At 46.0% G+C, this 27,713-nt stretch overlaps 1 protein-coding gene across 1 annotated transcript in view; it reads right to left on the reverse strand.

Moving 5' to 3' along the window:
- Nucleotides 1-26,176, reverse strand: part of Ndufs4 (NADH:ubiquinone oxidoreductase subunit S4) — a 74,506-nt gene extending 48,330 nt beyond the window's left edge. Inside the window, exon 1 of the mRNA XM_004664946.2 lies at nt 26,063-26,176. Within this exon, the coding sequence (XP_004665003.1) occupies nt 26,063-26,160 (98 nt within the window). The 5' untranslated portion in view covers nt 26,161-26,176. The remainder of the gene's footprint in view (nt 1-26,062) is intronic.
- Between the last annotated feature and the right edge of the window lie 1,537 nt (nt 26,177-27,713).

Consider the following 27,713-nt stretch of genomic DNA (forward strand, 5'->3'; position numbering starts at 1 on the left):
ATGTTCCAGGTGTTAAAATATTAAGAAAAAATAATAAAACCCCTTTGAAATTTATTTTATTCTTGAAATTATTAAGATCAAAATATGACAATAAAAACTATAGATACTTTTAGCTAGATCGACACATTGCAAGTGTAAACAGAAGAGCACTCCTAAGGACTTGGGATTGTGAAGAAGAGCCAACATCAAGGTCAAGATCACAATCAAAACCAGGTTACTGAGACAGGGGCTCATGTACCTAAGCCTAGAGATGGCTAGACAGGCTGAGAATGACCTTGAATTTCTGTTCCTCCAGCGCATGAGAAGCTGAACTATGACACATAGACCACAGAGCAGAAAAACGTTCCTGCCCAACACTGCTGACATGCTGTTCGTGGACAAACTGACTGGTGCTACCTAAGTCAAGAGAATACAGGAGTGGGTAGGGGTATGTGAGTACATGTGCATGTGGGGCAGGCGTGTGTGCATAAGGAGGTATGTGTGATGTAGGTGTACATGTGCATGTGGGGCATGCGTGTGTGCATAAGGAGAGGTGTGTGATGTAGGTGTACATGTGCATGTGGGGGCATGCGTGTGTGCATAAGGAGGGGTGTGTGATGTAGGTGTACATGTGCATGTGGGGGCATGCGTGTGTGCATAAGGAGAGGTGTGTGTGATGTAGGTGTACGTGTGCATGTGGGGGCATGCGTGTGTACATAAGGAGAGGTGTGTGTGATGTAGGTGTACGTGTGCATGTGGGGCATGCGTGTGTGCATAAGGAGAGGTGTGTGTGATGTAGGTGCACATGTGCATGTGGGGCATGCGTGTGTGCATAAGGAGAGGTGTGTGATGTAGATGTACATGTGCATGTGGGGCAGGCGTGTGTGCATAAGGAGGGGGTGTGATGTAGGTGTACATGTGCATGTGGGGGCAGGCGTGTGTGCATAAGGAGAGGTGTGTGTGATGTAGGTGTACATGTGCATGTGGGGCATGCCTGTGTGCATAAGGAGAGGTGTGTGTGATGTAGGTGTACATGTGCATGTGGGGGCATGCGTGTGTGCATAAGGAGAGGTGTGTGTGATGTAGGTGTACATGTGCATGTGGGGCATGCGTGTGTGCATAAGGAGAGGTGTGTGATGGAGGTGTACATGTGCATGTGGGGCATGCGTGTGTGCATAAGGAGGTGTGTGTGATGTAGGTGTACATGTGCATGTGGGGGCATGCGTGTGTGCATAAGGAGAGGTGTGTGTGATGTAGGTGTACATGTGCATGTGGGGGCAGGCGTGTGTGCATAAGGAGGGGGTGTGATGTAGGTGTACATGTGCATGTGGGGCATGCCTGTGTGCATAAGGAGAGGTGTGCGTGATGTAGGTGTACATGTGCATGTGGGGCATGCGTGTGTGCATAAGGAGGTGTGTGTGATGTAGGTGTACATGTGCATGTGGGGGCAGGCGTGTGTGCATAAGGAGAGGTGTGTGATGTAGATGTACATGTGCATGTGGGGCAGGCGTGTGTGCATAAGGAGGTGTGTGTGATGTAGGTGTACATGTGCATGTGGGGGCAGGCGTGTGTGCATAAGGAGGGGGTGTGATGTAGGTGTACATGTGCATGTGGGGCATGCGTGTGTGCATAAGGAGAGGTGTGTGATGTAGGTGTACATGTGCATGTGGGGCATGCGTGTGTGCATAAGGAGGGGTGTGTGTGATGTAGGTGTACATGTGCATGTGGGGCATGTGTGTGTGCATAAGGTGAGGTATGTGTGATGTAGGTGTACATGTGCATGTGGGGCATGTGTGTGTGCATAAGGAGAGGTGTGTGTGATGTAGGTGTACATGTGCATGTGGGGGCATGCGTGTGTACATAAGGAGAGGTGTGTGTGATGTAGGTGTACATGTGCATGTGGGGCATGCGTGTGTGCATAAGGAGGTGTGTGTGATGTAGGTGTACATGTGCATGTGGGGGCAGGCGTGTGTGCATAAGGAGAGGTTTGTGTGATGGAGGTGTACATGTGCATGTGGGGCATGCGTGTGTGCATAAGGAGAGGTGTGTGATGTAGATGTACATGTGCATGTGGGGCATGCGTGTGTGCATAAGGAGAGGTGTGTGATGTAGATGTACATGTGCATGTGGGGCATGCGTGTGTGCATAAGGAGAGGTGTGTGATGGAGGTGTACATGTGCCTGTGGGGGCAGGCGTGTGTGCATAAGGAGAGGTGTGTGATGGAGGTGTACATGTGCATGTGAGGCATGCGTGTGTGCATAAGGAGAGGTGTGTGTGATGTAGGTGTACATGTGCATGTGGGGCATGCGTGTGTGCATAAGGAGAGGTGTGTGATGGAGGTGTACATGTGCATGTGGGGCATGCGTGTGTGCCTAAGGAGGGGTGTGTGATGTAGATGTACATGTGCATGTGGAGCATGCGTGTGTGCATAAGGAGAGGTGTGTGATGTAGGTGTACATGTGCATGTGGGGCATGCGTGTGTGCATAAGGAGAGGTGTGTGATGGAGGTGTACATGTGCATGTGGGGGCAGGCGTGTGTGCATAAGGAGAGGTGTGTGATGGAGGTGTACATGTGCATGTGGGGGCATGCGTGTGTGCATAAGGAGAGGTGTGTGTGATGTAGGTGTACATGTGCATGTGGGGCATGCGTGTGTGCATAAGGAGAGGTGTGTGATGTAGGTGTACATGTGCATGTGGGGCATGCGTGTGTGCATAAGGAGGGGTGTGTGATGTAGGTGTACATGTGCATGTGGAGCATGCGTGTGTGCATAAGGAGAGGTGTGTGTGATGTAGGTGTACATGTGCATGTTGGGCATGCGTGTGTGCATAAGGAGGGGTGTGTGTGATGTAGGTGTACATGTGCATGTGGGGGCATGCGTGTGTGCATAAGGAGAGGTGTGTGATGTAGGTGTACATGTGCATGTGGGGGCATGCGTGTGTGCATAAGGAGAGGTGTGTGATGTAGGTGTACATGTGCATGTGGGGCATGCGTGTGTGCATAAGGAGAGGTGTGTGATGTAGATGTACATGTGCATGTGGGGCAGGCGTGTGTGCATAAGGAGAGGTGTGTGTGATGTAGGTGTACATGTGCATGTGGGGCATGCGTGTGTGCATAAGGAGAGGTGTGTGATGTAGATGTACATGTGCATGTGGGGGCATGCGTGTGTGCATAAGGAGAGGTGTGTGTGATGTAGGTGTACATGTGCATGTGGGGGCATGCGTGTGTGCATAAGGAGAGGTGTGTGTGATGTAGGTGTACATGTGCATGTGGAGCATGCGTGTGTGCATAAGGAGAGGTGTGTGTGATGTAGGTGTACATGTGCATGTGGGGGCATGCGTGTGTGCATAAGGAGAGGTGTGTGATGTAGGTGTACATGTGCATGTGGGGGCATGCGTGTGTGCATAAGGAGAGGTGTGTGATGTAGATGTACATGTGCATGTGGGGGCATGCGTGTGCATAAGGAGGGGTGTGTGTGATGTAGGTGTACACGTGCACTGGGCTGCTTCTTTTGTGAACTGTCTGTGCTTTCTGTTTACCCGCCTGGCACCTGGCACAGTGTTTGCATGTGTGGTGTACTTTCCGCAGTTCTGATTACCAGCCCTGTCTGAGGTATAGCTGGCATCATGCACTGAATGTTTCTGCTCCGTGTGTGAAGGGCAGGTGCCCCGAGCAGTGTGAGCTGATGTCTGAGTCCTCTGTTCCGCTGTACTCGTGTGTGTGTGTGTGTGTGTGTGTGTGTGTGTGCATGTGCGTGCGTGTGCATGCGTGGTGACAGAAGCACACAGTTCGTCCCCACCACCGTGCGGTGCAGCCTGAGCACAGGCTCGGCGGCGCCTCCCCCTGCTCCTGCTGTGCAGCGCTGTGGCTGCTGCTGCTGCTCTTTCATGTTTCCATATCAACTCTTGCTTTGCGTTTTCCAGCTCAGTGAGGAACATTATTGGAATTTGGATGAAGATCGTGTTGACTCTGTAGATTATTTCTGGTAATATGGTCATTTCCACATTAATTTTCCAAATCCAGGCATATGGAAGGTCTTTCCCTCATCCTGTAGCCTTTAATTTCCTCTGCTTAGTGTTGAAGATTTCACTATAGAGGTCTTTCACATTTTTGGTTAGGTTTATTCCTAGGTATTTAAATTTTTTGTGGCAATTTTGAATGGGATATTTTTCTTGATTCTTTATTTGTGAGTTCATTATTGATGCATGCTGATTTTGTACTTGGCAATTTTACTGACTTATTAGCTCTGGGAATCTTCTTGTAGATTCTATTGTATTTTTTTAGGTGATGTCTCTTTTGGGACAAAGCCTCTCACTGGCTTGAGCTCACCAATGAGGCTAAGCTAACTAGCCAAAGAGCTTTAGGAGTTGGCCTCCCTCATGCTAGAATTACAGGCGGCAACACACCCACATTTTAAGTGGGTGCTGGGGAACAACTAAGGAAAGTACATCACTGGCTCAGCTACCTCACAGGCCAGCAAGAGACATTTCTAAATATTTCTGCAAATAAATGAACATAGTATTTTTATAAGCATTAAAACTAAACTAGTTATTTAACGGAAGCACAAATGATTTTGGCATTTTAGACAAAAGAAATTTCCTAATGTTATAGAACTCTTTAAAGAATTAATTAATGCTTAGCCTTCTGATTAGAAGTTATATTTGTTTTCAATTTATTACAAATTTAATTAATCCAGATTCATATTAAACCAGTGTTTAGTTTCATGCTAAACCATAAGAAAATATCACTGAGTTCTAAAATGACAAAGTAATATATATATTCTCCATGCCACAATAATTATTGCAGACTTGAAATATGTTGATACTTGAGTCAATCACTTTCAAGTTAATGATCTTAAAGCTTTTCAAGAGTTTGAAAAGAGAAATTTAAAATTGTCTTCAGCAGTAGTGGGGCGTGGTGGCGCACGCCTTTAATCCCAGCACTTGGGAGGCAGAGGTAGGAGGATCGCCATGAGTTCAAGGCCACCCTGAGACTACAGAGTGAATTCCAGGTCAGCCTGGACTAGAGTGAGACCTTTCCTCAAAAAAAAAAAAAAAAAAAAGAAATTGTCTTCAGCATACTGTACTCTCTAGACAAGCAAAAGAGAACTAATTATTCATAGAAAATTAAAGATAAAAGATCACAGGATGGTTTTTGTATTTTGGGAAAGTACGGAGTAAAGGGAAAGACTATACAACGCCGTCTGTCATCCTTAAGGCCCAATTTCCTTTATAATTCAGATTTGCTGTAATGATTTCTACTCTGCTGACTACCAGCTTCACATGTCCAGCTCACTGAGTCAGGACAACGTGACGCCTGCGCATAGATGTCCACGCTCACACTCCTCCTGGCCAGGTAGAGCTCGTGGTCAGAACTAACAGCAGCTGGACCTCTTTCAACAACGCAAGCCCAAAGCTGAAACTAACTGGAAGACCAAGACAGCCCAGACGGACATAACTGAGAGGTAAAAAGGAAAAGTAGCAAGGTGTTAGAGGACTGTAGTAAAAAAAATAAAAACTTGCAGGGTATGATGGAAAATGTAAGGGAAATGGATATATACACTCAGGTTTACAGAACTAGGTTATAAAAATAAATATATATGAGGTAAAATGAGCAGAATAAGAAATACAAGTTTCATGGTAATGATAGCAATTATATTACCAAATACAAAAAAATCGAAAGTTTACACTTAGACATGTCATCTCACTGAACTACACTGGCAACTAAAGAACACAGCACCTGGACTGGCCTGGAATGTTTTAAACTTTAGGGCTTCTAACATTTCAGCTTTGCTGGGCCACAGTGGTTGGGCCGCATATTAAACACACTAGGGAAAGGGATGCTGTGAGTCCCCCAGGTGACAATATACACATTAATTTTGCTTGACATTGTGACACAAAGTCAATCACATGGTGAAGTTACAAAACAGGAAACTGTGCCTGTGAGACCAACGCAGGACTACAGTGAATCCCAGGTCAGCCTGGACTACAGTGAGACCGTGCCTCGAAAACCAAACTATAGACGCATGGATCTGCCAATTTACTACACGTCAAGGCAAAATCAGTAGTGAAAGACCGGTGTGTTCAATAGAAAGTACTGAGACAGTTGGCTATTCTTTCATGGAAGAAAGAAACCTGCATTCCCTTCTAAACAGTTACAACTTGTAACAAAGAGCTCCAGATCTATTTTAAGCACGTGAATACGAGAGTAGTTTAGGGGCGATTTGAATAGTAGTTTAGGGGTGATTTGAATAGGTCTTCCTCAATGTCAGTGAAAGTTGTTTTTAATGTCCATAAAAAACTGTATATAGTTATATAAACATTAAAACTAAACAAATAATTTCAAAATTCTGAGATAAAATATGAACTATTTATTTATTTGGTTTTCTGAGAAAGGATTTTCATGTGGCCCTTGAAAAGAGCTGGTTCTTTGAAAAACAAACATGGGCTAGAGAGATGGCTTAGCAGTTACGGCACTTTGCATGCAAAGCCAAAGGGCACAGGTTCAATTCTCTAGGACTCACATAAACCAGATGCACAATATGGTGGATGCATCTGAAGTGCATCTGTGGCAGCCAGAGTCCCTGGCATGTCCATTCTCCCTCCCATATCCCCACCCCAGAGACAGAGAGAGAGATCTGTATCTGTCTATCAATCGGTGGAGAGGAAAAACCCCTAACCAAAGGGATAAAAAGAAGAAAAAAGACTGGTTGATGTCGTAGCTGGCAGGATCCACGGCTCGTCCACATTGTTGGTGACATTTTCACACAGCTCACAGAGCACACTCCAGCACCATGGGAGCTGGTGTCCATTTCAGACCCAGCGTGATCCCTCGATGCCCTGCAACCACAGCCTGTGGTGTCTTCAGCAACACAGTCTGACCGTGGACAGGACGTACACACTGGCTCAATAACGGCACACAGGCTATGGAGGTAGCCAACTGCTCTGATTAGATATGGGACCCACTCTATAGGAGCGAATTCGTATCTGGTGCTGAGAACCAAGTAGGAAGCCTGTGGCTTGCATTCTATAGGAGCGAATTCATATCTGGTGCTGAGAACCAAGTAGGAAGCCTGTGGCTTGGAAGGTCATCGCCTCTAGAAGGAAGCTTCTACTGTTTTTTGGCTAAAAGGAGTGGTAACACCCATCAAAAAAAGTCTTCAAGGGGCTGGAGAGATGGCTTAGCAGTTCAGGCATATGCCTGCGAAGCCTAAGGACCCAGGTTTGACTCTCCAGGTCCCACATAAGCCAGATGCACATGGTGGCGCATGTGTCTGGAGTTCGTTTACAGTGGCTGGAGGCCCTGGTGTGCCCATTCTCACTCTTTCTCCCTCTCTCTGTCTCTAATAAATAAATTTTAAAAATTTTTAAAAAGTCTTCTAAATACCCATCCATGTTCATCCCCTTTGACCTACGGTGCTTTCACTCTTTTCTAGAGAATCTGCATTTTAAAGACTATGGCAGTTACTAGGGAGACCCAAGCTGACTGCAAGCATGACGTGAGTCACCTCATCTCCTTCCCATCTGCCAGGGGAGCGTCACCGAGAAAGTGCTGCTCTCACTGCCGGCCTGACAACCTCCTTCACGGAGACAATGGCAGACACCAAGGAGGATCAAAGGTCATTCAGAACTGAAAAGCAGCCGGGCGTGGTGGCGCACGCCTTTAATCCCAGCACTTGGGAGGCAGAGGTAGGAGGATCGCCATGAGTTCGAGGCCACCCTGAGACTCCACAGTGAATTCCAGGTCAGCCTGGGATAGAAAAACCAAAAACAACAACAACAAAAAACCCAAAAAACAAAACCTGAAAAGCAGAGGCTTCTGAGAGCTCAACCACAAAGGGGACTTATGTCTTCTGAGGCTCAGGAAACATTGCGGAACTGGAAGAGGAAAGAACGTAAGAGGCACAGGGTGAGAAGAAGTATCTTGAGGTATTGTGTGCCTTCCCCATGCCCCACACAGACACTGACTGGTGCAGGCATGGCCCCGCTTAGGAGGCCCTCAGTGGGACGGGGGCAGGGGAGAGGGGGACACAAGATCATAATCCTATGGGAATATGACCAATTTGCAATACGTTCATATAAGAAAGTCTCAATTAAAAAGGAGGAGAAAACCAAAGCACTCACAAAATGCCGACAGGGCTGGAGGTGCTCAGCTGGCAGAGTGCGTGCCTAGCGTGCGTAAAACCCTGGCGTGGATCCCCGGAATAAGCCAGGAAGGAGGCGGTGCAGCAGCTCATGCCTGTTACCCCAGCACTCAGGAGGCTGAGGGAAGAATACCGTTCCGAGTTGAAGGCCAGCCTGGCCCACACAGTAAGTTCCAGGTCAGCCTGGGCTACAATGAGAACCTGCCTCAAAACCAAACAAACAAATCACTCATCACAGCACTAGTGAAATGCAGGCAGAAGGAACACAAGTTCAAGGTCATCCACACTACATGCCTTACTTCCATGACACCCTGCCTCAAAAACAGTACCCAAGCCAAAACTTCCACAACTCAAAAGAAATGGTGGAAGCAAAACACAACTCTCACCTCAAAGGGAGTAAAAGACGGTTTATTCTGGAGCCAGACAGGAGTGCTCAACGTCCTGGGTCCGATTCAGGTTGCTCTAAATAACGTTTCAACACGGAAATGGTTTCATTTAGGTTTCTACATACAGTACAAAAGAATACCATCAACATATACGCTGCTTATGAAAAGCTGTACACCAGGGCTTTTTTCAAATGTACTGGAAGAGACATCAGGCAGGCAGGCATCACAGCTGAGCAGGACAATCCCTGCCATGGGTCTCAGACGTTGAGTTGATGGAAGCTAGTGTTAATATACTCTAAAAATAGTCCTATCAGACAAAGAGGTGGACAATGAGTGACCACTCAAAGGACGAAAGATAGCCCAGAACAGTGTGGCCCTGGAACTTCAGCCTTCCAACTCCCACAAGCGAGAAGTTCGAATCAGCCCATTTTGCAGAATCTGTAGCACTGGCATGGCGTTTCTTCTCGTTTCCTTTTTCTGGGAACGTGAGTTAGCAGAACAGACACTTAAGCCCCGTAATTACCATCAATCTAATTTCAATGCTTCATAGCTGCATGCGTGGCGGCAGCGCGTTCCTTCAACCCCGGCTCTCAGGGGGCTGAGGTGGGAAGCTTGCTCTGAGCTTGACAGCAGCCTGGTGCTACAGAGCGAAGCCCAAGTCCATGTGGGCTAGAGTGAGACCCTACCTCGGAAAAAAAAATTTTAAATACCACTACATGGTTTCCCCTTAAGATCAGGAAAAAGAGAAAAATACTCTCTCTAGCCACTTACATTCAACACTGTATTAGAACTCTAAGTTATCACTCTAGTCAGTACACGAAAGGAAACTGGGTATATTAGGCAGGAGCAAAAAGTGTGTCTTTGCTCACTGATGGCATCACAGTCTACTAATCCCAAGGACTCTCAAGACAAATCTTTTAACTAACAAGTGAACAACCAGCGAGGTTGCATTATACAATGCTAGTAATATTCCAAAGCAGTGATCTGCTGGGATCTGATACTAAAAACACAGCCCTGCCAGGCATGGTAGCCATAACGGCAGCACTGGATGGCCAAGGGAGAAGCATCACCATGAGTGTGAAGCCAGACTGGGCTACAGTCTGGATCAGTATACACTAGAACAAGACCCTACGCCAAAATAACCTCCACCCACCCCAAAACCCAGCGAAGCAAAAATCCTACAAGGTTATGAACATTAGCTCCAGAATAAGTAGATACGTTGGGCTGCACAATGGCATTTCAGTTAGCAGGAAACCACGTACACAATGGGGTCCCATCAGATTTAATCCTTCAGAAACACAGGCATCTCAGGTCACCTAAGTACACTCTATGATGTTTGCACAGTGACGGATTTCTCCAAGTGTATCCCCACAGTTAAGTGCCACCCGCTTATACAGAGAGCCACACAGAACGCCCAGGGCTGGGGAGGAGGCTCGGGCGGCCGCGGTGGACCACCCGTGCCCCAGCCCTTGGGATGAGGAGACAGCCCCGAGAGCAAGCTGGCTGGCTACTGTCGACAACTTGGCGATGTTCGGGCTCAAGGGGGACTCTGCCTCAGTAAAGTGAAGAGCACCTGACATCGGCTTCTGGTCTCCATATGCACCTGCGCACACGCACGCACACGTGATTTCCAGGTCAGCCGGAGTTGTAATGAGATCCTGCCTCAAGGAAAAAAAAAGAAAGAGAGAAAGCAAAAAAAGAAATAAAAGAAAGGCTAAAATCCAAATGCTGCCCCACACTGAATGCTCACGGTAATGAGAACAGTCCCGTTCACTGCTATAAGAACACAAAACGGTGAGGCCGCTTTGGAAAACAGCACAGCGGCTTTTTACAAAACTGAAATAGTCTTAACACAAGACCAGTGGCTGTATACTTGAGATGCAAGCTGATGTCTAACAAATACATGCAAAAGCGTAGTAAGGGCTAGGGAGATGGCTCAGTCAGGAAAATGCTTGCTGTGCAAACATGAGAGTCTGAGTTTGGATTCCCACACCCAGACAGAAAGCCAGGCACGGTGGCACGTGCTGCTCCCATCCCGGTACTGGGGAGGCAGAGTCAGGAGCAAGCCCTGGGCTGGCTGCTTAGCTTTTGAAGCTAAATTAGGTTCTTAGTGAGACACCCTGGCTTACAAATAAGGTGGAGAGTGATAGAGGAAGACCCTTGATGTTGACTTCTGGTCTCCACGTATCTGCACGCATGTGAGCACACAAGAGGTATTATATACAGTCCTGCAGAGCTTCCATGACGCTGACGTAAAAACCACACAGACTAAAGACCAGTGACGGTATTACACAATCATGCAGAGCGTCCACTGCGGATATAAAGTTCTGGAAATGGTGCTTGCAGCAGTGATGGCTTTGCATAGTGTAAACATACACAACATCAGTTATTTATTAATTAATTCTGCATTTTACTCTATATATTTATTTAATCACAATGAAAATGTAAGCGGCCAAGCATGGTGGTGCACTCCAGTAAGCCCAGCATCTGGAGGCTAAGGAAGAAGAAGGGTGAATTCAAGGCTGGCTGGGCCACATAGTGAGACTTTGTCTCAAAACAAGGGCTGGAGATGGCTCAGCGCTTAAGGTACTTGCCTGAGAAACCAAACAACCTAGGTTTGATTCCCCAAGACCCACATAAGCCAGAGGCACAAGGGGCACATGCGTCTGGGGTTCATTTGCAGTGGCTGGAGGCCCTGGTGCACCCATTCTGTATTTGCCTCTCTGAGCTTCTTTTTCTCCCTCTCAACTTAATAAATAAAAAATATAAAAAAATAAACATTTTAAAAAGACCAACAACAAACTTGTTTGAGCCCTGCTTTATCCCAATAAAGAGGAAGACATAAAAGTTTGCCAATGTTGAAGATTTGTAACTTTGCCTAGAGAAACTCTCTTCACATATGTGTGCAGAAATACTATGTCTGTATATATTAACCATTCATCTCACAAAATTTTAGAAGTAAGTCCAGATTGAAGCTACTGAACTTCAAAATAATTATTCATTTGTACTGCATCATGTAGCAAAATTTCTAAAATTGTACACTTTTAGAAACTTCCAGTGAGTTATCTGTGTGGCACAAAATATGTCAGTGCTGTTTGTGACCATATGTCCTGCAATTACCACCCTGTGGTTTTCAGACCTCACTCTGGCATAGCTGTTCAACATGTGTTTTGCATAAAAATAGTTGATTTTGAATTTTTATTAATAAATTTATATTATAAGCAAACATATTAGGGAAATTAAAAGAAACCTATACTTACAAAAATGTAATGAGGAGCTGGAGAGATGGCACAGTTGTTAAGGCACTTGCCTGCAAAGCCAAAGGATCCCAGTTTGACTCTCCAGGACCCAGGCAAGCCAGATACACAAGGAGGTACATGCATCTGGAGTTCGTTTGCAGTGGCAGGAGGCCGTAGCATGTCCATTCTCTCTCTCTCTCTTTTTCTTTCAAATCAATAAATAAAATATATTTTTAAAAAATGTAATGAGCAAAACAAGGAAGTAAGCCCAAATGAGGCAGTTGATTCATCTTTTCCAATAATTATTGGCTGGGCATGCAGGTTCATGCCTTTAATCATAGCACTAAGGAGGCAGAAGCAGGAAGATTGCTGTAAATTCAAGGCCAGCCTGGGACGACAGAGTGAATTCTAGGTTTCCCTGGGCTACTGTGAAACCCTACCTCAAAAAAACCAAAACTAACTAATTATTGGACATTTTAAGTTCACTTTTCAGCATCCAAAGCCCTAACTCGGGGCTGTGGCCATAGCTCAGTGGCAGAGCCTGGTCTAGCATGCACATGGCCCTGGAAGCGGCGCCTGGCAGGGTGACTTCACAGCTACTTAGCAAAATTCACCAAGATGTCCCCAGAAGTAATTATGTGTACTCCTCGTGAGGCTTGGTCTTAGCGTTATACACGAATATACCGATTGTTCTAAGCAAATGGTGAAATTTATTTTAACCAATAAAATGTGAGAGGACTTGACAGCACCTAGCAGAATGCATGGAAACTTTCTTTCTCTTCTGTCACAGTAACCAAAGATGTTCAGTGTAGGCCCCAAGAGAGGACACAGGGACTAGAATTCCTGGTTGGCCCACAAGGGACACACACTATCAGCAAGAAGTTAATCTTTATTTATTTTAGGCCATGGATCCTGACTGCTACAGCTTGATAAGCAGCTGCCTGTCCACGTAATTCTATAGGGAGGGGCCGTCACACGGGAACTAAAGCCGTGCGCTGTGCGTACACTGACTCTTTGAGGGACAAGGGCTGTCACACGGGAACTAAAGCCATGCGCTGTACGTACACTGACTCTTTGAGAGACAAGGACTGTCACACGGGAACTAAAGCCGTGCGCTGTGCGTACACTGACTCTTTGAGGGACAAGGACTGTCACACGGGAACTAAAGCCGTGTGCTTTGCGTACACTGACTCTTTGATAGATAGATAAGGCAATATGTTTTTAAGAGTTAACTATTTTCAAGGGAATCAAGATGTCACTTTTAACACTGTTTTTCTGGTCTTAGGGGCAGCGGGATTTATTTTTCTATGTCTTCCAAGCTTAGAAAATCCAACAGTCATTAGACGATTTGTTTCACACAGGTTTAAGGCTAGTGGTTCACCCTGTAAAACTTAGTTCTCAATAAAGCGTGGGGGGGGGGGTTGTAACGGGCTGGAGAGAGAACTTAGCAGTTAAGGTACTGCCTGTAAAGCTGAGGACCTAGGTTCTATTCCCCAGTTCCTAAGTAAGCCAGATGTACAAGGTGGTCCACGCATCTGGGGTTCATTTGCAGTGGGGTGGCTAGAGGCCCAGATGTACCCATTCTCTCTAATAACCAAATAAATAAATAATTTAAAAAAAAATCCGGGCTGGAGAGATGGCTTAGCAGTTAAGCACTTGCCTGTGAAGCCTAAGGACCCCGGTTAAAGGCTCAGTTCCCCAGGTCCCACGTTAGCCAGATGCACAAGGGGGCGCACGCGTCTGGAGTTCGTTTGCAGAGGCTGGAGGCCCTGGCGCGCCCATTCTCTCTCTCTCCCTCTATCTGTCTTTCTCTCTGTGTCTGTCGCTCTCAAATAAATAAATAAAAAATTTAAAAAAAAAACACAAAAATTCGATCCTTATGACTACGTACTCCATCCACATTTACACAATTCCCACTTACGGCTGCTTTGCTGCAGTTTAGGAATCTTCTGGCTGAAAGCATGTCCACCTTTGCAGTGTGAGTAAACAGTAAATAAGACCAAGGAAAATATGCTGAAACTGTAATGTGCTACCTGACAGGCTAATGAGACAACATTATGTCAGTAGTAGTTTTTTGTAATCAGGGTGGCCTCGAACTCATGGCAATCTTCCTACCTCTGCCTCCCGAGTGCTGGGATTGAAGGTGTGTGCCACCGCACCCGGCTTAGCAGCAGCTTTACATTAAAGGAAAAGCTGGTGGGGAGGAGGTGCTTATAAGTGTGTGTTCATCAGAAAATCTGACCGTTTTGAACAAACCATTTTTCAAAGATCAGCAATCAAGTGATTAAAAATAATAATTACATTTATAAAAAGAGCAGTGATAACTTTTTTCACTTTATGAAACAAACTGGAAGACAATCACATAGTGGCTAGAAGAGTCAGATCTGCCCACAACAGAATGCAGATCTTCCACTTAACAGCAATATGATCTTGAACAAATAACTTCACAACTCTGCACACCAGTTTCCTCGTCTGCAAAAATAAGGATAATCATACCTCACAGAGTTACCTGTGAATTAAACACAGGCTACGACATCTGTATGTACAGAAAAACAAATCTTGACGGCACAAGGCACTACGACAAAGAGGAAAGAGAATGCTACAAAGTATAAACAAATACATCTTTAATAGACTTTGGTCCAATATATTTCGTTCAACAGCTGACTTTATTTCATATCATCATATCCACTGCTCTGTGTCTGTATGCATGACTTCTCACCTGGGCTAGTGTAACAACTACTCCATTAGCCTCTTGTTTCTAGTTGTACCTTCCTCAAAACTTTTCACCTAATTCTATCCAATCATGCCATTCTTTGCTTAAAATTCTCCATTGACTGGGAGGTAATTTGTCTTTTTTTCTCTACAGACAGTGTCTCCAGCCGAGGTTGGCCTTGAACTCCCTATGTAGAAGAGAATGACCTTGGACTTCTGATCCTACTACCCCCTCCTCCCGCTATAATTACAGGCAAGTGCCCGGTTTTTATGCGGCAGGGATCACACACGAAGCTCCGTGCACGCTAGGTAAGACACAGCCCAAGCTCAGCAGTCTACCTTTAAAGAAGGATGTGTCGGAAATGGTGCACCCTGGCACTCCAAACCACTTCAAGTGGCTTAGGCAGAAAGAACCTATGTGGATATGCTCTTTGTATTTTTCAGATATAGCCTCCCTTTACAAGTGGGCCTCAAACGCACAGATTGCTGCTTCAGCTACCTGACGGATAGGGTTACAGGAGAATGCCGCTCCCACCCACTCTGTACACACACGAGCAAAATAAGAAAAACAAAACAACAAAAAACATGACTATGGGGAAGTATGAACACCGTTAAAGCTAGGTGTTATGGTGCTGGAGAAGTGGCTTAGCGGAAGGCATATACATGCCTGCAAAGCCTAAGGACCTGAGCTCGATTTTTCAGGTCCCACATAAGCCAGCTGCACATGTGGCCCACACGTCTGGAGTTCATTTGCAGTGGTTGGAGGCCCAGGCGCACCCATTCTCCCTCTCTCTCTTCCCCCTCTCTCTAATAAGTAAATAAAAATAAGTAGATAAGTTACAAAATTTGAAAAGCTAGGTGATGTTTGTGGATTCACTGTACTCAACTGTTTTCCATGTGTTAAAACTTTAGAAGCTGGTGTGGTGGCTGCCGTCTACAACCCTACGCTGTAGAAGCTGAGGCAGGAAGGAAGGTCACGAGTTCAGTCTGAGCTACAGAGTAAACTCCAACATGCACTGAGAGAGACAATGCTTCCCCAAAATACTGACGATTTTTCTAGTTCTTTTTGAAAAATATTTTAGGGCTGGAGTGATGGCTTAATGGTTAAGGTGCTTCCTGCAAAACCAAAGGACCTCGTTTTGATTCCCCAGGACCAACATAAGCTAGATGCACAAGATGGCACATGCACCTGGAGTTTTGTCTGCAGTGGCTAGAAGCTCTGGCATGCCTATTCTCTTTCTCTCTCTCAACTAAATAAATAAAAATAAAAAGTAAAATAATTAAAAAACATTAAAAAATATTTTATTTATTTATTAGCAAGAAGAATGGATGCTCCAGGACCTCTAGCCACTGCAAATGAAATCCAGATGCATGTGCCACTTTTTGCATCTGGCTTTACATAGGTCTTAGGGAATCGAACCCATGCTGTTAGGCTCTTCAAGCAAGCAAGTGCCTTAATCACTGAGCAATCTCTCCAGCCCCAGTTTTCTTGTTCTTAAATTGACTGTGGGTACACAAGGAATCATGTTGCTAGTGTGCTTCATAGCAAACCGTTAAATATATTCCTATATATATGAAATACTTCAAGGCAGTTTCAGAGAACAGGTGGGAGCAGTGGTACACTCCCATGATCCAGCACTTTGTAGGTGGAGGCAGGAGGGTTAGGGGTTCATGGCCAGCCTGGGTTACCTGAGACCCTACCTCAAAGCAACAGAGAAGGTCAACGGCTATAAATGAAACTCTAAGAAAAAGCTCCACAAGTGAGCCATTGTTGCACTATGGGGATAAGAAAGACAGGATTGAGGATATTCTGATGTACTACAGAAAGGAATTTAAATTTAGATACCAATTACCAAAGTGAGGGGGGCAATTACAGGGAAAGGAGAGAGGAAACAAGAAGGAAGCAAAAAAAAAAAAAAAGCTACAAAATGATACTGACTGTCTGGGTATTCGTGACAATAATCAAGAAGGAAGAGCAGGCTGGAGCGACAGCTCAGCAGGTAAGGACCCAGGTTTGATTCCCCGGCACTCCCATAAACCAGATGCACAAGGTGCTGCATGCATCTGGAGTTCGTCTGCAGTGGCTGAAAGTCCTGGAGTGTCTATTCTCTCCCTATCTGCCTCGTTCTCGCTAATAAATGAAATAAATTAAAAATAAAAAAAATTAAAGGAAAAGCAGTCGAGTGGTGAAGGAAACTCTCTGCACTGTGTTACTTCAGCTCTGGGGTGGGAGGCAGGGAGAGGGAGGAAAGGGGTTCATGAAGGACAGGGAAGGGCGGAGGGCCGTTAAGGACCCCCCCCCCCCGGGCTAAGTGCACTGAGACAACCAGAGGGCCACAGAGCGCTGCACTGCAGTCAGAGCGGGGAATGGAGGACAAGGCCGCCAGTCAGCAAGACGAGAGAGCAGCAGCCGCCTAAGCAATTCTCCTTCCTCTTCTGTTTAATCCACAATGTGCTTACTGCATGGTTTCCCACTCATCCTTTATTTTTTTCGTCAACATACTAAGATTTATGCATCATTCATTGTGGCATTTTCAAATATGACTAGTTCTATAGATGACTCTCCCCCTTCTCCGTAAGCCCCTCCTTCCCCCACCACCTCCCCTTAGTTTACAAGTCACGTGACCTTCTGCCCCGCCCTACCCATACACTCCTGTTACCCTATCTTAATTAGCGCCCTGTCTTGATAGGTTTGGTCCACATCTGCATGCACATGTGTATATATATGCACACACACATGCATATATATGCATACACACACTCACACATATGTATTTACAGACATTACGGGCTGGACTCCACATATCACTTCCACTTAGGATGGTGAAGTGTTATTGTCACAGACCCCTTTTATATACGCACACACACATGCACACATATGTATACACACACGCACACGTACGTATTTACAGACATTACGGGCTGGACTCCACATATCACTTCCACTTAGGATGGTGAAGCGGTCTTGTCACAGACCCCTTTTATATACGCACACACACATGCACACATATGTATACACACACGCACACGTACGTATTTACAGACATTACGGGCTGGACTCCACATATCACTTCCACTTAGGATGGTGAAATGCCCTTGTCACAGACCCCTTTTATATATGCACACACACATGCACACATATGTATGCACACACGCACACATACATATTTACAGATATTACGGGCTGGACTCCACATATCACTTCCACTTAGGATGGTGAAGCGGTCTTGTCACAGTCCCCTTTTATATATGCACACACACATATGTATACACACAGGCACACATAGGTATTTACAGACATTACGGGCTGGACTCCACATATCACTTCCACTTAGGATGGTGAAGTGTTATTGTCACAGACCCCTTTTATATACGCACACACACATGCACACATATGTATACACACACGCACACATAGGTATTTACAGACATTACGGGCTGGACTCCACATATCACTTCCACTTAGGATGGTGAAGTGTTATTGTCACAGACCCCTTTTATATACGCACACACACATGCACACATATATATGCACACACACACACATGTATTTACAGATATTACGGGCTGGACTCCACATATCACTTCCACCTAGGATGGTGAAGTGCTCTTGCCACAGACCCCCTTTATATACACACACACACATACACATATACGTATTTACAGATATTACGGGCTGGACTCCACATCACTTCCACTTAGGATGGTGAAATGCTCTTGTCACAGACCCCTTTTATATATGCACACACACATGCACACATAGGTATACACACACACACACATGTATTTACAGATATTACGGGCTGGACTCCACGTATCACTTCCACTTAGGATGGTGAAGTGCTCTTGCCACAGACCCCTTTGCCTGGCCGCCTGTGATACTTGCTGCCCAGTGCCTTTTACTGGCTCCCGGCTCCCCACCACTGCCCACTATTCAGCCCTATGGGTATGTGCTCTGTGGCACTATCCTTTGTTGGCACTGGAACCAAGTTTCCTGGGTCTCCCAAGGCGGACTGACAACCAGCCACTGCTCAGGAAGCCTGCAGGCCTTCGCTGCCGGGCTGGGACGGCGAGGCATCGAGCCATGTGGACTGCGCAGCTCCTGGGTTCCCTGATGCTCGGGCCAGCAGACTGCTACGGCGGGACTGCTGTAAACGGACTCAACAAATCCCCTTTCAACACAACGCACCCTGTGAGCTCCGTTCCAGGAGAGAACCCACCACCACGCACCTCGGTTGGGGCGCCCCTTGGGGCGCGGGGCGCCCCCCCCCCCCCCCCGCCGCCTCTGATTCCTTCTGCAGGCCCACACTTTCACATGCGGAAGGAACTGGGGCTCTGCACCAGGCCCTGCTTCTTCTTGTTCCCCGTTCTTCCAGAGAGGAGTGAAGAGTCCTTTGTGGAGGGAAGTCCTCCCAGGGAGGGCCTCCCCCAGAAAAGCTCCCGCAGCTGCTCTTCAGCCTTTAGGAAGCACCAGGGAAGATAGGAGCCCGAGGTTCCCAGGCAGTGAGGCTTTCTAGACTACTGGCCGCAGACTCACCTGTGACATTCTTGAAATCAAGCTAGACTTGCATGTTGCTCTTAGCTGCTCGGTGGGTGGGTACGATACAGTCCCTGCCCCACCCCAGCACATGGCACAGGAATATTCGGCTGTCCCGACTGCCCTGAACAAGGAATGGTACAGAAGACACCATTTCCTCCTTTAAGAACCTCTGTTATCTTATCACAGGAGGTTGTAAGGTCTCGGCTGCTGGCTCCCTGGCCATGCCCTACAGAGTATGTGCACCACTTACTTCTGCAGCACGTGGACTGTTCTAGAACCCTGGCCATATGCAAAGCTGTCAGTGCTAACAGAGCTCCTAACACGAGATGAGCTGAGGAGGTGAAACGACACCTTGGCCCCGAGCGCTCACTGGCAGTCGCGGGTGAGCAAGCCCAGAAGGAGCCGGTCTCCCATTACGCAGAAGGCCATTCTGATACCAGTTTGCCGCAGCCACAGCCTCCAGCATCCCAAGTCAAGGGAATCCATCGCGCTTTGCGACATTCAGCTGGAGAGGAACAAATGCTTCTGGAGGAGTCTTTAAGTGGGCAGTACGAGAGCATCCCTAGAACGCGGCGGCTCCAGAACCAAACCTGCAAGGCTGACTGCAAAGAGCTTCAGTCACTCGCCAGTGTCCTCAGCTGACTGCATCTCACTCTTCCTTCCTACACCAACTCTGAGGTACGCCATCAACTACACCACGTCCTTGTCTCAAGCTCTACTCTGAGAAAAGCCAAACTGAGTACTCTGAGAAAAGCCAAACTGAGACAGAGTTTTCCGTGGGACCCTGAGAAATCAGTAGTATCTAACCCTTTGTCCCAATGCTCACCAGAGACGTAAGAGCCCACACAGTAGTGAAGTCTACAGATGCAGCCTTTCGAAACCAGAAAAGAAACAGATATTTGCTGGACACATGAACAAAGTCCCTACAGAAAAAAAAGTGGAGCTGTACCTTGTGTATCCCTAAAGACTGCTCTAATATAAAACCTTCCTGTTAAATGTAATTGAGGGGAGGGGTTGGACAACATGCATTACCTCTGCCTTCTAAAGTTCCTATAATCTAGCTGCATATGATCCAGCAGTGGAAGAACCATAAACCCTGACTATATTACTGCAAACACTGAAGCTGTCTAATCTGACTTAAGTCAAGTATTTCCTCAGGTGTGGCGTTTTTGTTTTTTTCTCTTAGTATTTAATTTACTTGTGAGAGAGGAAGAAAATGGATGAAATTGCTCCAGCCACTGCAAATAAATTCCAGATGCATGTGCGACTTTGTGCACCTGGCTTTGTGTGGGTCCTGGGGAATCAAGCCCTTGAGTGCTGAGCCATCATTTTCCAGGCCTCCCTGCACCTTATTCTTTTACAGAGGGCTTCTCATCAATTCAGCTAGACTAACTTCCTAGCAAGCCACAGCGACTGCCAGGTCTCCACTGCCGAGCTCTGCGAAACCAGTGCAGGCTGCCACACCCGGCTTTTCCACGCGTGCTCGAGCTGAGCGCAGACCCTCAGGCTCACGCAGCACCTCTGTCAACTGAGCCCCCTCCCTGGCCCTTTATATGAAATAATTTTAGATTTACAGTATGATGGTCTAAACCAATAGCTCCATGCATCTTTTTCCTGCCTCTATATCACTCACACATGTCCATCTTTTATTAAATGACAAGGTTTGCAACTGGAATTAAATACTTTGAAATCCTTTCTCTAACTTCCAGGAATCTGGTATGTGAATTCTTCCCTGTCCGAGATCAAAGTTGAGAATAACTGGTTATGAATCTGAAAGTATGGGGCGAGAGATACAGTTCAATTGGTAGAGTGATTCCCCAGCACAACATAAAACCGGAGTAGTGGTACGTGCTTATAATCCCAGCAATCAGGAGGCAGAGGCAGGAGGATCAGGAAAGCTGTGAGCGCTTGCTCCCCCAGTCAGGGCAAACCATGGCAGGCTGAAGGAAAACTGCCTACACTTGAGCCAGTGAGCTTAGCAGGCTCCTGTACAGAGCGTGAGGGGGGAGTCAGCCTGCCCACGGCCGCACACTGAGCTCCCCAGGCCCCGACCTTCTCTCCCTAGTCATTCCTGTTGAGCCTTCTGTCACAATGATGAAAACAAACAGCGCTTTTGTAGAGCTTCCAGAAACCCACCATCTTCCTCAAAAGCTGAATAGTAAGAGGCAGAGAAGTTCTAGCAATTCTTTTTTTCCCAATTTTGATATTTATTTTTATTTACTTATTTGAGAGGTTAGAGAGAGAAAGAGACAGAATGAGGGAGAATGGGCACCATGTGCACCTGGCTTATGCGGGTCCGTGGGATTTGAACCGAAGTCCTTTGGCTTTTCAGGCAAGTGACTTAACTGCTAAGCCATCTCTCCAGCCCAAGTTCGAGCAAGTCTTACAGGACTAGACTGGATCATCGTAGAATTTCTAACTCAAGTTTTATATCAATCTATGAACCATAACTTCTACACTTAGCCGATGACAGCAATGAATGTACAAAATGACAGCTCTTTCAATAAAAAGTATCACTTTTTAATGCCCCAAAGTATTAGAAAGCATTTCAAGTTCCTTAATCCTGAAAGGGTTCAAAAAATACAAGTTCTTAACAAAAGTCATACTGAGATGTATTTTATTTCTCAAAATTTCATGTGCTATAGGATATTAAAATTAAATTCAAATTACTAATGCCATTAGCCTTAAAAAAATAAAAGGTGTTTAGTCTAAACTTCTGTAAGTTTAAAAAAAAAAAAAAGGAGAAATCTCTTAGAAAAAATGTGTTCTTTCTATTCAGAGTGTGGAAGTCCTCAAAAGACACAAAACATCTGTCTTCACTTTCGAGCTCATCAAGACAGAGTGACATTTTTAGGAGAAGCATATGGCTTGCTGAGCAGTCTAGAACAGACTCTTTGTGCCCCTGACCCTATTCAAGGACCCTTCACTTAGGTATGAAAGCTTGTTTCTGAGGCCCAGAACACAAAGATAGCCTCTTCATCTAGCCCTGCTAAGCATTCAGTGAGCATGCCTTGGCTCAGACACTGTGAGCAACAGTGAAGACCGTTCTCAGAGGTCACCAAGACAAAGCAAGTCTGGAGAAGCAAGGAGCTTTCTTAAACAACTGTGCCACAAAATACCACCTCATAAATGTGCATCTGAACTTTAAAGGACAGAATGCTGTCTTCTGGAAACTCTGAAGGCTGGGGTCCAAAAGCTGCACGCTGTACTAACCCTCAGCCCTTCCAAAGAAGTCGGACAGCCCCAGCAGCCACAGGGCCTGCTCTCTTCGTCAGCACAGAGCCCTCTCAACTACGGAAATGGGTCTGTTTTCCAAGAAAAAGGCGCTCATGAAATGCAGGTGGGCAAAAAGCATACAATCTAAATGTGGATTAGTAAGATATGAAAAAAAGTGTTTTTGTTTCTAAAAATAACCTTGGGTTGCAGAGATGGCTTAGTGGTTAAGGCACTTGCCTGCAAAGTCAAAGGACCTCGGTTTGATTCCCCAGGACCCATGTAATCCTGAATCACAAGGGGGCGCACGCGTCTGGAGTCTGCAGTGGCTGGAGACCCTGGCGCGCCCATTCTCTTCCCCTCTCTCTCTTTGTACCTGCCTCTTTCTCTCTCACTCTCTCAAATAAGTAAAAAAATCAAAACTATATACACACGCGCGCACACACACACGCACACAAACACACACATATGTATATATATAAAATCTCCCTCACTCCTCTCCCAAGGAAAAATTATTTTTGAAATCTTTCAAGGTATAATATAAAAGCTTTGAAAAATCAGTTGTTTTCAGCTCTAGCTTGCTATGAGATGCCCCAAAGAACTAAACCTCAATCTAAACTTACTGAACAATAAGCTAATGCCAAGGTGTTGACGGGAATGCCTTGGATGCATACAACAGGTGATTTTGATGTACAGCTAACACTTAAAAGTCACTAAATTGGACAATGGCCCCGTTTTTAAAAAGTTACATCTAGTGAATACAGTCAAAAAAATACTATATTTTGAGCAATTGCTCTTAAAAAATTATTTAGCTGAGGGGGGCAATGAAAATGAACACCAGATGCAAGCTCTGCTTTGTGCACTTGGCCTTACAGACCCAGAATGGCAGGCTTTCCAAGCAAGCCCTTTAACCACTGAGCCATCTCCCCAGCCCCCATTTAATTCTAAAGATCTTTAAGTCATATTTACCTGTCAAAATTCTCAAGAAACAAAAAGAACTTGAAACAGCAATTCCAGATTTCTCTCTCTTGTCTTTGTCATTACTTAAAGGCGAAAGGACAAGAATTGCTTACTAAAATATTCAATTGTTTAGATGAAAGAAGTTACAAAAAACTGAGGCAACTATAAAAGTCAGGTACAATAGGTTCTTTCAGAATCTTTGGACTCTGTAAACTAAAAAAGAAAAGTTATAAGTGTGTTAAGCATTACCAGTAAAAAATCTGTCAACCTGGAAGAATTCAAGCCTTTTTTGGGATTTTTTTTTTTTTTTTCCAGGCAGGGTCTCACTCTGGCCCAGGATGACCTAGAACTCACTCCAAAGCCATGCTGGCCTTGAACACACGATGACCCTCCTACCTGTGCCGCTGAGGGCGAGGGCTAGCGAGGCGCGCCACACCTGGAAGTGCTGGGATTTAAGACATCTGCCACCAGGCTTAGCGCAAAGCCTCCTCTCTTTCCTCACACCACTCACAGTTACTCATTTATGTGAGGAGCATGTACTTGCTAAGTGTACGTCATTGGCCACACGTCATACAGTATACAAAAAGAAAGATCTGTCCCAGCTCTCAAAAGGCTTATGATCTCACTATGAGACAGCAGCCCCTGCTATAAAACTGTGTAAATGTGTTACAAGGGCAGCAAAAGTAACTAGGTGACATTTCTCAAACTTAGGCTGAGAATTTTTGGGGGCAAACGTTGTATACCAAACTGCTATCAGTATCAGAACCACCTCCTCAATGGAGGACCCTACAGAATAAACTTCACACTGGGAAATAAAACAGCAAAATACAGGCAAGATATCAGAGCTCAGAACAAATTTCAAACAGAGGTTTTAGACACCCAAGTTTCTACCACAGTCATGAATAGCCAGCGGGATCTACCTCCACAGAGCTGTATTCTAGGCAACTTGAGATCTAGTCTGTGGAGGATACTTAGTTGCTGAAATGGACACGTAATAGCAGCGCAGCAAACACCCTGGTTCCCCAATATCGCGGCTCTGAAAGAGCACACTGTGTCCTGACCGATTATATCCAAAGTAGGCATGTTTGTACCAGAAAGTGGAAAGTATGGAGACTGTACATGTTTAATCACATTTGAACCCTTTTTAGACCAAGGTAATGGAAGCTCACTAGACCACAAACCCAGCAGACCAACTGAAATCACTTATGTATGTATGTACAGTGATAAGCAATCCAGGAAAAGCTCAAGAGAAACGAGAACAAAGCATCACCCCCCACCCTGGAAAAAAAAATTCAAGACAATAAAAAAAAAAAATCAGGCTGGGGAAATGGCTTAACAGTTAAGGAACTTGCCTGCAAAGCCAAAGAACCTAGGTTCAATTCCCCAGGACCCATGTAAGCCAGCTGCACAAGGTAAATGTATCTGGAGTTCGTTTGCAGTGGCTGGAGGCCCTGGTGCACCCATTTTCTCTCTCTCTCTCTCTCTCTCTCTCTTTCTGTCTTTCAAACAAGTAAATTAACATGTATATATATTATTTTTTTGTTTTTTTTTTAATTTATTTATTTGAGAGCGACAGACACAGAGAGAAAGACAGATAGAGGGAGAGTGAGAGAATGGGCGCGCCAGGGCTTCCAGCCTCTGCAAACGAACTCCAGACGCGTGCGCCCCCTTGTGCATCTGGCTAACGTGGGACCTGGGGAACCGAGCCTCGAACCGGGGTCCTTAGGCTTCATAGGCAAGCGCTTAACCGCTAAACCATCTCTCCAGCCCTTTTTTTTGGTTTTTTAAGGTAGGGTCTCACTCTAGCTCAGGCTGACCTGGAATTCACTATGTAGTCTCGGGGTGGCCTCGAACTCACAGTGATCCTCCTACCTCTGCCTCCCTAGTGCTGGGATTAAGGGCATGTGCCACCACCGCGGCCAGCCTTAAATAAAGTACATATATTTTATTATACATCTAATATAATATATAATAGATATTTATATATAAAACACATCATGTACATTATATATTATGCTATATATAAAACATATATATTTACACATATTTTATATACATATATACATATATATGTATATATGTATATAAAATATATACATACAATATGTATATGTATATATATATGTATATGTGTGTATGTATGTATGCGTATATATATACGTATATATATACACACATATATACATATATATATATATACATATATATATATATATCTGTGAACTACTGTGGATGCGTTAGGAAAACTGTGGATGGGAAAACTGGCGGGTACCAGCACCCTTTTTGCAAAACGACCTTCCTGGCTGGACAGGTAAGCTAGTGATGGGAGCCCTGAATTTAATTCCCCAACCCCATCGACTCCATCCAGCACCAAAAACAAAAAACAAAAAAAAAACATCAGCCCAACACGAACGACCTTGCCATGTCATAACGCTGCTCGCGGAGCTGCGGTCAAGTTCTGGGGCTCCAGGCTGGCGAACAGAACCCCCTTTCTCCCGGGGCCGGGGATGGGGGGGGCGGAGGGGGACTCGAGCGTCCCGCCAGCTCCCTGCAACAGGTGGCGGGCGGAAGGGGGAGGGGGAGAGAGCGACGCCTGCCCTCCCCCGGCGGTGACAACCGCTTGGGCCGCACACACCCTGTCCCCCCTGCGCAGCCACACGGGGCAAGAGCCGAAGTCCGCCAGCGCGGTCGCTAGTCCCCGCGCGCGCGGCCCCGTCGTCCGCCGCGAGCCCCCCGGGCGCCGCCCGCCCCGAGCGCGTCCTCGGCCGGGGTCAAGCGCACACGGCGACGCTCGGCCTCCCGCGACACCATCACCCCCCCACACACACACACATACACCTCTACAGGACTCCCCAAAAGTAGCCGGCAGAGAAAGCCCGGCGAGTCCGTTACCTGCATGGAACTCTGAGGACGGAAACGGCCGCGACGCTCGCCGCCCTTCGCCTCCACAACGCCGGGCCCAGCGCCGCGGACATGGAGACCGCCGCCATCTTCCCAGGCCGGGACGGGGACGACGGATGCCCGCGAGGGACTCACTTCCTTCGTTCCTGAGGCAGCGCGACCGCGCAATGCCACAAACCCGGGGTGGTGCGTGCTTTGCTTTACTTCCCAATACCGGGTTCGGAAAAGAGTTAAGAGGGTCTGGTTGAAAGAGGCAAGAAAGAAAATGGATAAAAGGAAAGGGAAGAAGTGCATCAAAATAAATAAATAAAAGAATTTTTTTTTTCTCCAAAAATAGGAGGGGGGGGGCTGGAGAGATGACTTAGTGGTTAAGGCACGTGACTGCAAAGCAAAAGGACCCAGGTTCGATTCTCTGGGACCCAAGTAAGCCAGAGGCACAAGGTGGTACATGCGCCTGGAGTGCGTTTTCAGTGGCTGGAGGCCCTGATGCGCCCATTCTCTCTCATTCATTCGCTCTCTTTCTCTCTCTCTCTCTCTCCCTCTGTCTCTCTCTCCCACACAGTGCCTCTTTCCCTCTCTCAAATAAATAAATAAGAATAAAATATTTTTTAAAACTAATAATAATCCAAGCTGGGCGTGGTGGCGCATGTCTTTAATCCCAGCACTGAGGAGGCAGAGGTAGGAGAATTGTGGCCCTGAGTTGAAGGCCACCCTGAGACTACATAGTGAATTCCAGGCCAGTTTGGGCTAGAGTGACACCCTACCTCCAACCCCCCCCAAAAAAGACTGATCATATACCCCACCCCAAGAAACTAACAGAGGTCCTAATGACCCCACAGTGAATACCAAGAACCGTACTGAAGAGGACCCTCAGGGAAATGGGGACCCCGTGAGACTACAACAAAACTGTAATCTATGTAAATATATAGATGATAGCTAGATAGATGATTGATGGATGGATGGATGGATGAATAGATAGATAGATAGATGATAGATAGATTGATCTGTCAATCTATATACATGAATCCTTGTCTGTTACTAGGACTACTAACCCTGATGGTGAGCACCCCCCAAATAAAAAGTTTTTTTTTTTTGTTGTTTGAAAAGTTAAACACCTGCAACTCATCATTTTTCAAAGACCTCCGAATATCTGGAGCTGTGCTCTCTGGAAGAGCCAGAGGGCTCTTTGAGTCTTTGAGAAACTAAAGTAGCACTTTCCCAAAGTGTTGCCAGACTCCAAGCATTCAGAATAGGCTGCATTCGGTTTGATGGTCTGTAGTTATGATAATCATATTTTCCACATGAAAAATCTGGCCCAGCAGAGGACTTATAAAACAAAACAAAACATGTGCACTTTCAGGAAACCAAATGGGGACTGGGGATGTAATCTCTGCGGGTGGAATGCTTACCAGCATGCATAAAGTCCTGGGGTTCGAAACCCCAGTTCTTCATAAACTTGGCATGGTGGCCCACAATGGTAAGCCTTTGGTTTCAACATAAAATTCTGGTCCGTGGCAAGGGCTTGTCACCAGGGCTTTGCACAGAACCTTAGCCTCAGGCTGATTCTTCTGCTCACATCTCTCTTCTATTCTTACCTGTTTGCCCTCACCCATATCACTTCTAAACATAACAGTAACCTAAG

The sequence above is a fragment of the Jaculus jaculus genome, chromosome 20, assembly GCF_020740685.1.
Source record: "Jaculus jaculus isolate mJacJac1 chromosome 20, mJacJac1.mat.Y.cur, whole genome shotgun sequence".
Taxonomy (NCBI): Eukaryota; Metazoa; Chordata; class Mammalia; order Rodentia; family Dipodidae; genus Jaculus; species Jaculus jaculus.